General features: G+C 53.5%; 1 protein-coding gene across 1 annotated transcript in view; it reads left to right on the forward strand.

Annotated features, from left to right (window-relative positions):
- Nucleotides 1-15,224, forward strand: part of CYTH4 (cytohesin 4) — a 35,864-nt gene extending 20,640 nt beyond the window's left edge. The window contains exons 9-13 of the mRNA XM_061417395.1: nt 4,278-4,389; nt 5,804-5,880; nt 6,340-6,411; nt 6,946-7,100; nt 8,327-15,224. Of these exons, the coding sequence (XP_061273379.1) occupies nt 4,278-4,389; nt 5,804-5,880; nt 6,340-6,411; nt 6,946-7,100; nt 8,327-8,399 (489 nt within the window). The 3' untranslated portion in view covers nt 8,400-15,224. The remainder of the gene's footprint in view (nt 1-4,277; nt 4,390-5,803; nt 5,881-6,339; nt 6,412-6,945; nt 7,101-8,326) is intronic.
- Nucleotides 15,225-15,621: the final 397 nt, after the last annotated feature.

Genomic DNA, 15,621 nt, shown 5'->3' on the forward strand with positions numbered 1-15,621 from the left:
GCCTGGCATAGGGCACCCAGGGATGATTCAACCCAAGGTAAGGGTCTGGTGGAAGATAAAATACATGTGAATTCCAGCCCTGCCTGATTCATGTTATGCTGACCATAGGAACCTAGCTATGGAGACCCAGTGGACAATACTATCACTCTCCCAGAGGCAGGGAAAGGGTGCCATCATGGAAGACTTCACAGAGGAGGTGACTTTTGAACTGGCCTTGAAAGTTGAGTGGGAGTTTGCCCAGGGGAGAAGCAGGGAAAGGACATTCCAGAAAGAGGAAGTGGCCAGCACTTGACCTGGTAGGGAAAGGGAGGGGCATCCTGGGTAGCCATCTGGGTACATACAGACAGTGATGGGCACCAAGTCCAGGGCTTTGAACAACAGCCTCCAGAGTTTACCTGCTTCCTATGGGCAAAGTGGAGCTGGGAACTATCTTAGAAAGACAGGAGTGAGATTCAAAGCCTGGCTCAGCAAAAATGAACTGACAATTCATTTCTAGGATTAGAGGTGCCCAGAGCTCTATAGAGTTTCAGTTCCCTCTGGGTCAGAGTCTGGCAGGAGGGGAGGAGACAATGTGAACCCCACCCTGGCAGCTTAGCACCCTGTGTATGTCCCGCAGCAGAAGTATGGTGGGGGTTGGGGAGAGCCTGGATCTGGAATGACTCTGGTGCTCTTCAGTGTTTGACAACAGCCATGCCCTTAGCCCTTCACCCTCCTTGATCCCCAGAGAATATTTATTTTGGAGGGGGGCATGATATAAAATGAGGGCTTGAGAGTAGATTAGAGCTCAGGTCAAGTCCCATCTCCCCGTTGTTCGCCTCCTGGATGACCTTGAGTAATGACTCACCCTCTCGGGGCCACCATTTCCTCAACCAGGAGAATGGGAATAATGACACCTGCGTCACAGAGCTGCTGAGTAGTAATTTTTAAAAACGTAAAGGGCATAGCCCATGCCAGGTACATAGCACAAGCTCTAAATGGTAGCTTAGGTCGCTATTAAGAATCATTAATAATTATTTAAAATCCCCAGCCCTTAGTAAACTGCCTGAAATGTGAAAGGCCTTTGAAAACTCATCTCATTGTGGTACTTGGAGCAGGAAGCTGGGCACACCTGGTCTGGCAGGTAATGAGTTAACAGCCTGCCAGCACCAGTCCTGTTGGATCTCCCAGGTGCCACTTTATTGCTTCTGTCCCAGGAGAGCCTCCTTCAGCGGCTCCCTCCTTAGGCATTTTTCCCAATTCAAGTCTTTTGTTAATAACAATGCGCTGCATTTGTATAGAGCTTGTAACTTTCTTCTCATAGGGCTTTTGGGTCTATTATCTCAATTTAGCTTCAAACTCTGCCTGGGAGGTCTGGAAAGGGTTTATTATCCTCCTTGGCAGCCAAGAGGCAGGGAAAAGAACAGAGCGTTGGAGTCACAGCCACATCCAAGTGCTAGCTCCTCCATTTTCTAGTTGTGTGACTTTAGGTAAGAGGCTTGACCTCTCTGAGCTCCCAGCTTATGGGATTAGTGTAGACATGTAAGGTATTTAGCACAGCACCTATGCCTCTGGGCTGGCTAATTAATCCAGAAGCTTTCAGGGCACAAAGTGAACCACACTGGCCTAGTCCTTGCTCTTCAAGGCTTTTACAGAAAGCTGCTGTGGACTGGGGGGTCTTCTTGCTTTCTTTTCGGGCGTCATCTTCCCCATGTGTAAAGCAAGGACTCAGCTTTAAGTATCTTTAAGTATCAGTTTGTGGCTTTGCAGAAGGATTCTCCAGGACATATAACATTTTTAAGTGACCTGATTTATGAAATTAAATTGACACAGACACATCACCTAAAGAGAGGTCACTCTGTGACCATGAGGGTACGCAGGTGGGAAAGGCTTTGGAGAGGTGCATGATGGGAGCAGGGGCTCAGGCAGGTTGAGTCTTGCCCTGGCCATCCTGATGGGGACAGGGCAGAGTGCCTAAAAGACTCAGGGCAAAGGCACAGGGTGTGGACTCAGAGGACAGGAGATCAAATCCCAGCTCTGCCTTTATGGCTGCATGTCCTTGAGTGTGAGCCTCAGTTTCTCCATCTGCAAAGTGGGCTGATGACACTGACCTTACATTGTTCTCCTGAGAAGCAGACAAAGCACTTCAAGTGCCTGGCTCCACTCACCATGACTGGGCTGCCCAGAGAGGGACCTGGGGTGGAGAAGGGAAAGAAGGAGAGAGGACAGAAGGAGAGCTCATCCACCCTCTGGTGCCACAGGTGAAGAAACCAAGGTCCAGCAAAGGAAACAGTCAGTTCGGGGCATCTTCTGCTGTGGGTAGGGCCAGACCTCCTGGGTTCTTGTCCAAGCATCTCCATCAGAAATGACTGTATATTGGTTCTCCTGACAACCACAGGCATCAGGTACCTTACACCCACCCCCCACCCCCCCAACCCCAGTTTACAGCAGAGGAAACTGAGCTCCAATAGAGGTAGCTGGCCAGGGGGGCTCAGTCTGTGGGGAGTCCAGGTTCAAACCCACGTCCATCTGAGCCCTTCCCTCTGCAGAGACCAGAAAGCAAGATTTGGGAATGCAGATTTTGACTTGTTTCCCAGCTTCCAGTTTCTTCCTTGGTTGGAGGAATTCTCAACTCATGTCAATGAAAAGATGGGGGACTGATATTCACCTTCAGGTTCGGCTAGATCCAGGTGCTTCGTTGAGGTCAGGGCTCAATCTGGTCTTTCCATCTCTGAGCAACCTCCTCTTCCAAGTTGGCTTCCCTCTTAAACAGGCTTCCCCCCAAGTTTCCCAGAGAGGACCTGGGCAACTCCAGGCTTCCATCTTGCTTAACAGTTTAGAGTCCCAGAATGAAGGCTTATTCGCTAGTGTAGGTCACAAGTCCCTCTCTGAATCAGTCACTGTGACCAGTAGGATGAAATGCTCTAATTAGCCAGATAGGAGTCATTCACTGTCTCCTACAGCCATGAGGGAGTGCTGAGTGGGCAGTGTCAAGCCCCTGAGCAACCTGGACAGAAAGTAAGGGGGTGATTCTCCAGAGGAGAACAGAGTGGGTGGGGAAGGATGGACGCAAGGCCAGTACAACCACTGATGAGTGGCTGTTGTCTTTCTGACCACGTCTATCCAGCCAGGAGAAGACAGCCTGATTTGGTGGGGCAGGTGCAAGGGTGTTTTCTTACAGGGGGTGGGGGGAGCCTGGTTTTACAAGATACAGGAAATGTGGGTGAACAGAGCTTCTTTCCTTGTGGGGGCAGAATGTGTAGGCTGTAGAAGGCCCTCAGAAGCTGCCAGGGGGCTCCCCGTGGGTGTCGTGAAGGATGAGGCCCTGTCTGTGCCCCTGCTTCCCGCCTTGGGCCTTCAGAATATTTGTATGGGCTGCCAGCTTTGCTGACAGAGAACAGGCCTTAAAGAACAGAACTCCTTCAACCAGCCGGTGCTACTAGGGAAAGCTCAGGGCCAGGCTGGGCCAGAACGGGAGGGGCAGCAGGGCTTCCTGGCTGCTCTAGGAATGTGGGGGCTCCAAAAAGGGAAGGTGGTCCCTGCCCTTCCCCACTCACCCCACCGCAGCCAGCTGAGTCCTCTCTGTCAAATCCAGGAAAACTTGCTACAGGCCAGCGCCCTCCGCCCCAACCCTTACCCTACCACCACCCCTAGGCTCCTGGATCAGAAAAGACGTTTAAAAACCAGCAAACACCATTTCTAAAACTTTGGGGAATCGAACAGTACTTGTGAAATTTTTCATTTAACATTTCGAGGAAACTGTCTGAACAGCAGCACACGCAAACACAACAGAAGGAAATGATTTCATTATGTCGATGATGGCGACCCAGCATTGTGCCTGGTTTTAATCAGCAGAATTAGACAATTTAGAATGTTTTTCCCAAACAGTTGGAAATCTGGGCAGGTTGTCCGTAGAAGGAAGTGTCCCACAGCAGGGGGTTCAAAACACAGAGGGATGATCATTGCCAACATCTACAACTCTCCCACAGGGAATTCTCAGCCCTGGCTTGCATACCTCTGGTGACAGGGAACTCACTGTCCTACAAAGTTGCTTCTTCCATATTTCAGCAGCTCTAACAGCTAGAAAGTCCTTCACAGAGAACTGAAATCTGCTTTCTGGGAAATTCCCATCCCCGAGAAGAGATCTCTGGTCTCTGCCTAGGAGAGGGGCCTATAAGAGCCAAGATCAGCATCCCACCTTGAGGCACACAGAGTCAGTGATCTGCCCGAGGCCACATAGGCCAGACCCAGGCCCTGGATGAATGTAACAGCGGGTCTTTCCCTCCCTTCTCTTGGGGCAGAACCTCTTTGACAGCATCAAAAGCGAGCCCTTCTCCATCCCCGAGGACGATGGCAATGACCTCACCCACACCTTCTTCAAACCCGACCGCGAGGGCTGGCTGCTCAAACTGGGTGAGATGCACATTCCTGCACTCCGGGGCACATGCACTGATGTGCCTGCAACACTCACGCAACACAGCTGACACATGCACCCATTTGACTTGAAGCCTCGGGTAGTGGAGTTGAGAGTCTCCTGAGCCCCAGGGCAGCAGTCTGCTTGCCCCAACCCTCCCTCCCCAACCCTCCCTCCGTCTGTCCTGGGGATGAGGGGACAGTGGGGGAGGAAACAATGAGCAGGAAGGGAGACAGAAAACTGACAGATTCATAGATAAGGCCTTCAACCGCAGATCTGTCTTTCTGAAGTGATTCTGAGGAAACCCAGGCCCAGTGAGGTTAAGGGACCAGCCCAAGCCACATAGCCAGCCAGTGGCAGAATTCGGTGGGCAGATGGCTGGCTGTCCCTGAAAGATGGGGGGCGGGAGTGTGAGAGGATGTGGCTTGGGGAGCCTCTCCTCAACAGGACTAGGGGCAGGGAGGGCTTTGGGCCTGCAGAGGGGAGCTATGGTGGATGCCACAGCAGCAGCCGCTGCAAGTTCTAGCAGCGGAACTGTAGGACCCAGCCATCTGACCCTGTCACCCCCACACACGCTGGGCACCTCTGGGCAGGGGCAGCCAGCCAGGCACAGAGGCTTTCCAAGCCAGAGGAGGACAGACGCCGTATGTGAGAGCAGGGCCCTGGCCTGGGAGCCTATCCAGACCCTCCATCTCTCCAGGCCCACCTCCCAGTCCATCCACCTGCAGACTGCAGCCTCCTTTTCTTGCCCAGCTGACAGTTCTCAGCCCCAGGGTAGCTCTAAGTCACAGATTCCAGCTCCTCCATCCATCCTTGGCCTCAGTTTCCACAGCTGTGGAATGGTAACAGTCATCCCTGGGAGGATGAAACATGTGGGGAAATGACCATGCACTTGGGCTCTGGGGCTCAGACACTGGGGTTCAAATCCCAGCTCTGCTGCCAGACCTTGAGCTGATGATGTACCCTCTCTGCCCTGCGATCTCCTCATCTGTAAAAGGGGGTTAATAATGGTCCCCTCCTCATAGGTAGTCATAGGGATTAATAAGTGAATGTTTCTTGAATCCTCTTGAACATTGCCTGGCAAATGAAAGATGAACGGCTTAGGCACAACACCAGGCAGGGAGCCAGCCAAGGGATGAACAGAGTGGTGAGGGCAGGAGGAAAGTATAGGAATGGCCAGCCTGCCCCTGGGGCCGGACCAGGGAGGAGCTCTGGTGCAGCCTGGAGGTGATGGAACCCCTCAGGTTTTTAAGTGGGGGAGAGATAGATAAGGGGGAGGTGTGGGAAGCTAGGGGTTAGGGGGCTAGGGTGGGGGCACAGAGGTGGGCATCGGAGGCCCTGCTCTTCCATGGAGAGAAGTGCTGGAGCCCAGGGCAGAGGAGGGCTAACTGACTCCATCACTGGCTCTTGTAGGTGGCCGCGTGAAGACCTGGAAACGACGCTGGTTCATCCTGACAGACAGCTGCCTCTACTACTTCGAGTTCACCACTGTGAGCCTTACCCTACCCTGTCCCTCCCCTCAAACCCTTTCCAGATTCTCACTAAGCAGTCCATTGTAGAGCTGGGGCCTCTTTGAGATCATTTGGTCCTCCTCCACACCCATCTTACAGATGGGGGAAACAGCTACAAAGAGGTGAAGGGGCTGGGCCAAGGTGCAAGGCAGAGCTGGGGCTTAATGTCCGGCCTCCTAACTCCCAGCCAGGGCTCTTCCCATGCTGCTCCCTTGCGCTCTCCAGGGCTGGTCAGAGTCTAGGGAAGATGGGCACACTCCTCTTTGGGTATGGGGTGCTGCTGAGTTCAGACAGAGGAGCCTGGCAGGCTATAGTCCACAGGGTCAAAAGAGTTGAAGGCGACTTAGTGACTAAACAACAAAACTTCCAAGTTCACTCCCTGCCCTTGACTCGAGACTCCCTTTGCTGATCCTGATCTTTCTTCTTATTCTCCTGCAGGACAAGGAGCCCCGGGGAATCATACCCCTTGAGAATCTCTCAGTGCAGAAGGTGGACGACCCCAAGAAGCCAGTAGGTGTCAGTGAGGTGGCCTCAGGCCAGAACAGCTGTAGGAATTTCCAAAACAGAGTGCAGGGAGAGGGCGGCTGGGCTGGGCTCTCCAGGAGGCGAGGCCATGCCTGTGACACCTTCCAGTAGCTCAGGCTTGCCTCAGCCTCCCTCTTAGGGACGGGGATCCTGGCGTCAAGAGGCATCAAGAGGGCCTGGCCACACTGTCTCTCAGAGCCTGGCCCCTAATACTGGCTCTGGGACCTTCAATAAGTCTCTGCTGCTTTCTGAGCCTCTATTTCCCCATCTGTCAACTGGGGATTTTAAGAGGAATCATGGATTTAAGTCAAGTCAGGCACATAGTAAGTTCTCAACATGAGAAGCTGCCTGTTCTCTCACAGGAGGGCCTGGCAGTCAGGTGTGTCCTGCTGCTCTTCCAGATGCTGGTCTTGCCCAAGTGTCTAGGCCTCTCCAACCTCTCCGAGCCTCCCCAAGAGCCCACACGGCTGCCCTTTCCTCCCACCCCTGCCCTGCCCTCACCTGGCCACTTCCCCACAGTTCTGCCTGGAGCTGTGCAACCCCAGCTGCCGGGGCCAGAAGATAAAGGCCTGCAAGACCGATGGCGATGGTAAAGTGGTGGAGGGCAAGCATGAGTCTTACCGGATCTCAGCCTCCAGCGCCGAGGAGCGGGACCAATGGATCGAAGCCATTCGGTAACGGATGGCTGGGCTGGTGGGGAGGAGTCTCTGTTACCTTTCAGAAGCCCCTGCTCCTCTCAGGGTCCTGTTTCCTTGCCTGCAAAGAGGGCTAACTCCAGAACTTCCCTTCTGTTTCTGGCATGCAAATCCCTTCCACCATGTTCCGTGAGCATCCTCTCTGGGCCAGGCCCAGAACACGGAGGAGCAAGGCACAGAATTCATGGGAATGGTGGAGGATCATGGGAGATGTTACAAGTAAAGCTCTTTGCCCAGTGCCTGTTAGCATCAGAATCCTAAGTGGTCCTGGAAAGGCCTGGTGCAGGTCGGGAGGAAGACTTTCTAGGTGGAAGGAGCAATGCAGGCCAAAACAAAAGGGCAGGTCAGGCATAGGGATGCCTAGACATCTTCCTGGATAGCTGGTGCTGGGCAGCATGGGACCAGGCAATGCCGGGCAGTGCAGGGGTAGGGCTATGTAGACACCAGGCAGCGTGAGGACTAAGCATTGGGAAATGAGGCTGCAAAGGATGGCAAGGCCTTGGTGGCCATGGCAGAGAGCTCAGGTTTCTCCTGAGTATGCTGGAGAGCCACAGACAGGTATGATGAGGGGAGAAAGTCCACCATGCAGGGGCTGGGGTTCGACAGGTGTGATGGTCAGTGGAGGGACAGGAGGCGGAAAGCCAGGTGAGGGGCAGGATAACACCTTGACTCTGAGTCCATGGGGAGATACCAGTGAGGGTGAGTCCTCTTAGACAGAGGGAGACACAGAAGTGGTCAATGGGCCAGGGACCAGGTATGTCCCAGAGACTTGTAGGGTCTTTTCCCTCCAATCTTGCAGCAGCCCTGTGAGGCTGCCAGGCCAAACCCACTCTTACCCTCATTTTACAGATGAGGACTGAGGTCCAGAGAGGGAAAGGACTTGCCCAGGGCTACACAGCCAGAGAGGGGCAGAGCTAGGACTGGCAAGCAGGTCTGCTAGTTCCACTTGGGCTCTTGTCACCTCCTTCCAAGTCTGACGGGGTCTGGGAGGCGTCCAAAGATACGTGGGGGCAGAATTCCCGAGGCTCTCAGGCCTGCCTGTGGCACACCCTGGCTCGGTCCTTGTTGGGGTCATCAGGCTTTACCCCTCCAGGTAAAGGCCAACCTCACCCTGGGAGAAGCACACCCTTATTACAAGCCCTGGGAGATGAGATCCCTTTGCCAGCCCATCCAGCCCTGAAATCTTTTTACTACCCTCACTCCAGAGCCAGCATCACTCGTGTCCCTTTCTATGACCTGGTCTCTGCTCGGAAGAAGAAGATCGCCAGCAAGCAGTGAGCTTCCTTGGAGGTGGTGCCCGGTGTCCTGTGAGCCCCATGACCTGTGGTACCTGGAGACCCACTCCCACCCCAGGGCCCGCACACATCCTCCTTCAACCCCCTTCACTTCGACCTGACAGCGAGGGGCAGGGGTGGGGGAGGCAGGGCTCAAGAGCCAGGATGGGTGGGAACCACCAAGGTCTCAGAGCCCGATCATGAGGCTGCTGGCCCTGGGCATCCAGCAAAGGCCCTACCCCTGCCCCAAGTCCACTACAGGAAGGGGTAAGGAAAGCGGCCACAGCCTGGCATGCTGCCCTCTCTCTGGGCCTCAGTTTCCTCTTTTGTTAGAAGTCTCCTTGCCCTCTGAAATGCCATCAGCCTTCAAAGCAAGAGGGGCCTGAGTGCTTCCTACCCTCCACCATGGCGATGCCTCCTCTTCTGCTCAGGGGATTCTCAGCCAGCCCCTCCCCATCTTCAGTGGGAACTTGGCCCTCCCTGCCCAAGGGACACAGGAAACACATCTCAGATCCATGGACATAACCTTTGGGAGACCCAAGAGCACTGGACTAGGAGCCTGGACATCACAGTCTCAGTCCTAGCTTTGTCTCAACTTACTGTGTGCCCTCGGCCGAGTCACACTCCTTCTCTGGTTCCTGGAAAACTGTGGTGCTTGGCTAGGAATGTCCCAGCCCTTCTGGTTCTGTGCACTTCGCCCCTCAACCTGCCAGCAATGGCCCCTCTCAGACTGCTTTCAGTCCGTGGAAGGATAGGAATGTGCTGGGTCTCCCAAGGAGCTTCTGGCTGGAGATGTCTACACCTGTTTAGTGAGCCGGAAGAGGCTCTGGACTGAAGACTGCTGGGAGGCGGAGAGCAGAGTGGGCCCACCCTCAAGGATGTTCATTTTAGAGAAGGGACACGTGGGACTCCTCAAGCAAATGGCAGAGACATACAGACATACTCAAGCAGAAATGGTGGTACAACCAAGAAGCCAAGAAGAGAGCTTTGTGATCTGTGGTTACCAGGAGGGCTGCCTGGAGGCAGCAGCCATGCCATGAGTGACGTACACCCTTGTAGCAGAGTCTCCGCCACAATTTCCCTGCTAGACCACTGCCCAGGGCCCCTGAGGTGATAAGCAGCTGTCCCAGCAGGGTCCTAGCATCCTGAGACTCTCTGGCATAGCACCATCAAGCATGAAGCTGGCTTCACTACCCACAGGCAGGCAGTTCTGTCTCCAGGGAGGCCCCAGCCTGGAGGAGCATTCCACAAACAGGTTTCTTCTCAGTAGCACGACTTACCCTGCACAGGCCCTGGGGGAGTCCCTAGGGGGAAGTTCCCTTGCAGGAAAACAGGATATGGGGTTACCTTGGCTCGACTGTCAGCCTGCGTAGGTGAGCCAGACAAGGTGAATTCCCCAGGGAGGGGAGGCAACCTCTCTTCCCCCACCTCACAACACACACACAACACAACACACACACTCTCTGTGGGGTCAGGACAGAGTAACTGCCTTGCAAGTGGTGAGGCCACTGTTTCTGGAGGTGTGCAAGCACCTCGTAATGATACTCCACTGAGGAGGATCTGTTTGGGTGTGACAGGAAGAAGATTTACAGGACATCTGAGGTCTTCCACAGGCCCCATGGCAGCATGGGAGCTGAGTGCCACATCTGCTGCCTTTTTTGGCCCTGAAGGGGCAGCCAGGGGTCATGGGCTCTGAGGTCCTCTCCTGCCACTGGCTGTGCAATCTTAGTCCACTCTCTTCCCCTCTCTGGTCCTCGGCTTCCTTCCCTGTCACTGAGAGGGTGGAATGGGGGATTTCTGGGCATGAGTGGCTGTTCTGGGAATCACTCAGAATAGAGAATAAAGCTCATGAGTCAACTCGTGGGTGGGGCTCTGTCCTCTCCATGACCACATCTGCCATCCTTGAGGCCAATGTAGACCCTTCACCCTCATCCCTTTCCCAGGTGGAGACCAGGAGGGCCAGATGGGGAAGAGTGGGCATTCAGCAGACCCTGGACCCTCATCCTCTGGCCACTGGGGGCTGCCACCTGGACAGAAATCTCCAGGAGCTAAATTTTTGAAGCAAGGGTCCCTCTAAGCAGGGGCAAGAGTGCACTGGTTCTGCCAAGGCCAGGGGAAAGCAAAAGAACTTCCCAATAGGCCATGCTGTCTGAAGACAGAAAGGATGCTGCTCAGGAGATAAGTAGTGAGTTCCCTGTCCGAGAAGGGATACAAGTACAGATTGGATCCAAAGATCACTTGGGGAGTCACAGAGGGTCTTGAATTTGTTACTTTTCATTCATACTTTCCACAATCTTATATTAAGTGCCTTGTTTCAAGCACTGGTAGAACAAGACAAAAGCCATGCCTGCATGGGGCCGACGTTCTGGTGGTCCTGAGTTCTAGGCAGCCCCTTCAGTTGTATAGGGCACTGAGATGGCCCCCACACCTTAATCCAGCCCCTTGTCTGAAATGCCACCATTGCGTCATTCTTTGAAGACCTTAAGGCGTTGAACTGATCAACTTTCATTCGGCCCAGGTTTTTGAAGCACCTACTATGTGCCAGGCTCCACACACAGAACCAAGGATCCAAAGATGATCAAGGCAAAGCCCTTGCCCTCAAAAGGAACTCAAGTCTAGTGGAGAAAGACAGCCCATTTCAACTCATGCTGTTACACAGAGTGGAGCACATGGGCCGGTGGAGGGCTGAGCTGGGCAGCGAGGCAATCCGGCGGGCTTCTCGAAGGAGCCGTACTTGAGTGTTGGCAGCCAGATGGGAGAAAAGACACACACCTGATACTGCAGTGAGCTCACTTCAGGTCTGCCCCTCCCCATCACACACATCTTGACTGCGAATTCCTCACAGGCCAGATTGTCACTGCTCGGTGCCTGGCACACAGGATGCGCGATAATTCTTTGACTGAAGTCAACTGAAGACTCTCTGGGCCTCAGCATTAACTAGTGCAAGTATCTAGAGGCGCAGGGAACTGTGGAAACGGTGAAGCCGCTAGGAAGGGGCGTGACTAGAGAGGTGGGCGGGGCCACATCGCAATCTGGTCCCTCTCTGCCTTGCTGGCCAGAGAGACTCACCAGCTCTGGTGGCCTCTGCCCACCTTCCCGTCCTTCTGCCACTCCTCGCTCTGGGCAGCAGGGGGCTCCCACCACTCGTGGATGAGAGGTTCCACGACGCAGTTCAGACAGCTGAACTGGCTGCCCCTTGTAGGAATGAGGCCTCGGCCCAGAGTAGAGCCTTGACGTCGGCCTCCTGGAGAAGGATGCACCCGGTCAACTAGGACCTGTGGGCTCCAGCAGCCCCAGACACCTGAGGGCACAGCTGCCCATCGGCCTCCCCCCTCCCTTCATGTGGGGCACAGTCACCCCTGCTCAGCCAAGGAGTCGGGATACCCTGGCTCTCTGGCTTTCTGGTTGTGTGACCCTGAACTAGTAGCTTGCCCTCTCTAGATGTGATCTTCCTTCCTGAAGGGTTCAGACAGGGGAGTTTCTGGACATAACCTTTAATGAGGACTTCCCTATAAGTGTCAGACACGGGTACCAGGTGGCCCCTGCCCTGAGATGAAGTGAGACTGGTGTGTGTGGTGGGGTTGGGTGGCAAGTGAGAAGGTGCCACAAAAGCTCCTTACTGTAATAGGCCACAGGGGGCAGTGGTGAGGCCATTCGGGGTGGCGGGGCAGGGGCGGGGGTTGGAGGGGGTGCATGGGTTCAAAGCCCAACTCTACCCTGTGTCTTAAGCAAGTTTCCTAGGCGTTCTGAGCCTCAGATTGCCCATCTATAAAATGAAAATAATAGACTATATGCAAAATACTTAGAACAGTGTTGAGTACCTACTCAGGGTTAAGTGCCATTATTATTATTATCACTTCAAGGCAAACTATATACATGCTTTGATGAAGATACAAAACAGTCTGGACCATCGGAGGAGGAAAGATTCATGCGGAGGTTGAGGGGGTTGTAGATCCGGGAAAGCTTCTTGGCAGAGGTGCCCATGAAAGATAAAATAACTGGAGGCCTGGCTTTTCTAGCCAGGAGGAGCCAAAACAAGGATGCTTATTCTGGGACTCCCTTGCGTGTCCCAGAACAAGCCCCCAAAGCAAGAATGTGAAAGGTTGAATGGGGGCTGAGCTGTGTGCCCCAGGATGTAGTCCCTTGCATCTCAAAGGCTATTTTGCCCTTTGTCATGAAACTCTGACTGGGGATTCAATAACATGGCTGCTGAATGAGGCCATCACAGAAAGAGAGAACAAGCTTGGCACAGGATGGCCTGAGGTGGAGTAGGAGTGGGTAAGGAGGACCCCTGCCCAGTGCCTGGAAGCGTAGAGCTGGTCCTGGGGCCCTATGCCCAGATGCCTGGGGCCAGGAAATGGGGAGGGGGCGGGCAGCCAGGAGTCAAGTGACAGGTGTGAGAGACCTGGAGAAATTGATTTATTAGAGACTATGAAAAGAGCTAAATATGTTTGCCAGCTCAGCGATGACTCAGGCATTCCCCAGGGGTCCACAAAATGTGAGCATCAGGGAATCAAAGTCAGGCCTCCTCCCACCCGGGCTCTGCCAGCCTGGAGCCTGTCCTTTGCAATGGAAGGATCACCCAGAGTGCCCTGAGAGAATGGTCCTCAGGGGGCAACAGAGACCTCGCCCCTCTAGCTAGCATCCCCTGTCTGCCCCCTTACCAGCCAGACTTCTCCAGAATGGCTGAAGAATGAAGCTTCAGAGTGAGACATATCTCGGTCGAGGTCCTGGCCTGGCCCCAAATTGCTGCGTGATCTTAGACAAGTGACTGACCCTCTCTGGTCCCACATTCACCAGGAAGGACAGATCCCCACCAAGTCAGGGCCCTTCCTCCATCTCCCTGTCTGGCAGTGTCATTCCTACCCAATTTGGCTTCTTCCAGACAGCTGTGAACACAGCCTTCTCTGCCTAAAATCTACCAACTTCCCTCCAGGAGACAAGCCAGATTCCACAGGGCCTCATTTCCAGAGAACTCGCTCTTCCGGTGCCGGGTTCCGGGCTGGTGCTCTGGGACAAACAAGAATGAATCAGAGTCAGAGGCTGGAGGCAGGGTACACAAAAGAGGGAGGAATGGTCTCCTTGTGGGGCAAAGGGCTGGGGGGCTGCAGTAAGGAGGTGGAAAGAGGACCTGGGAAGACCAAAGGAAGAGGGGCTCTCGGGGGAAAAAAAGGGTCAGTTGAGGGGGCATTGCAGGGATTGCTGGGGGAAAGGCGTGGATCCCCTGCACAGCAGTGAGCATGGATCTGGCAGACCAGGCGCAGTGAACTGTTCATCCAGCATGGAGGGGCCTGCGCCTGGGACAGCAGAACTAGGGAGCCAAACAGAAGCGGGGACGAGACTGGCCAAGGAGCAGTTAGCACCAGGGGCTGGGGAAGGGGTCACGGTAAGAGACAGGGGAGCTAGAGGTTGTTTCCAGGTGGTTCCTCTAGCTGCTAGTAGGGATAGATTAAGGAGGTACATGAAGGCGGGGGCATGGGATGCTGGGGGAAATGACTAAGGGACAGCATGGAACCAAGACCATCTGACCTGAGACCTGTGCAGATTTTAGTCATCAAATTACCAACCAAAATGGGGCCCCTTTTGAGAGTGCTGGAATGCCAGATGAGAGTGGATGCTGGGACAACAGGAGCAAACGAGGACTGTCCCAGGTCCCCAAGACATATGATCCCCCTGGATACTGAACATATCTACTAGGGACCAGCAAGGAAGTGGGGACATACAAGGTGGACCTATGGGCTGGAAGGGACGTGACCCAGGGTTGCTTAATCACGGACAAGCAAAGGCAGCTATTTCATCTAGAGCAGATGGGGCTCTACCACCACCTAATTCCAGGGAACACTTCCCCCTCATGAGTCTTCCCAAGTCCTGTCCCAAAGGGGTGTCATATGGAAGGATCATGAATGTAGCAAGCCTGCATTTGTATACCAGACACCCTCTGCAGAAATTTGCAGCCACTGTCGTATGAGAGTGGAGTCGTTCTTGCAAGACTGAGAATGGGGACTCTGAACAGAACTGCTACAGGTGCCAGGGGCTGCCCATCCCATCCTTCCCGGCCCAGCTGAAGACCCTCCTCCTGCAGAAAGTTGTCCCTGACTACTCCAGCCTTTAGGGCTCCTTCAAGCTTCCCAGAAGTCTCAGAACACAGGCCCCGTAGCCCCAGGACCTACTAAGGGGACTCAGTACCTACTTCTGTCTCAATCTTAAATATTCACAGTTGTGGCTTTTGGAGAGCTGGCTTCATGGTCTGGTTCTTCCAGACTCAAGAGAGGGTATAAGATTTGATTCTGCTGCTGGACTCCAAGACCCACAAGCCCCTTCTCCCCCATCTCTCTACTTCTACACAGAGAGCCTCCAGCTTCATTCACAAATGCCTTGGCCTGTAAAACCATCCTTCTTCTTCATGAGGAAACTGAGGCTCACAGAGGTCAAAGGGCATGTGCTAAGGGGTCACCCACCATTGAGGCTCCATGAGAAAGACAGAGGCAGAAAGTACCAGTATTTACTGAGCATCCTTCATGTCATCTGATCTGGTAGCTCACAGGGTAGACAGGATTATTTCCATTTAACAGATAAGAATGTGGAAGCTCAGTGAGTCTGTGACTAGCCCAGAGTAACATGGCCAGGAAGCAGCATCTGATCAGCTTGTTTGTGTTGAGCTGTTGAGGCTGGGAGGACCCAGGAACCTGCAGGGAGCTTCCAGCAGAAGTAGAGGATTAACTCTGTGACCTTCATAGTCCCCTTGATTCTTTGAAACTAACACTTAACTTTCTTCTCTTCCTGCCTCCTCCAAAAGATCTTCATTTAATAAACAAGAGCCCAGAAAAGACCCAGCTTTGACCCAAGGAAATTATATTTTGAATAAAATGTCTCCTATGAAAAAGGAATAAACATGCTCATTGGAGAAAATTGGGAAATGCAATGATCAAGAAGAAAAAAGCTTAGATCAAGAATTCTTCAACCTGATATCATAAACATTTCAGATTATTTCCAACACACTTATACACTTTATGTGTCACATCTCTGCAATGCTTCTACTGCATAGACAAGTTTGTAAAAGTCCTTAACACGACAGAAGCAATATTTCCCCAGTTGTATCAGTCAGCTCAGGCTAGGTTATGCTGTAATAACAAATAACCCCTAAATCTCAGCACCTTCACACATAAGAGTTTATGCCTTGCTCACACTGTATGCTTAGTGGGGGTTGGACAGGGGCCTCTGTTTAT

This window comes from Bos javanicus, chromosome 5 (genome assembly GCF_032452875.1).
Source record: "Bos javanicus breed banteng chromosome 5, ARS-OSU_banteng_1.0, whole genome shotgun sequence".
NCBI classification, from domain to species: domain Eukaryota; kingdom Metazoa; phylum Chordata; class Mammalia; order Artiodactyla; family Bovidae; genus Bos; species Bos javanicus.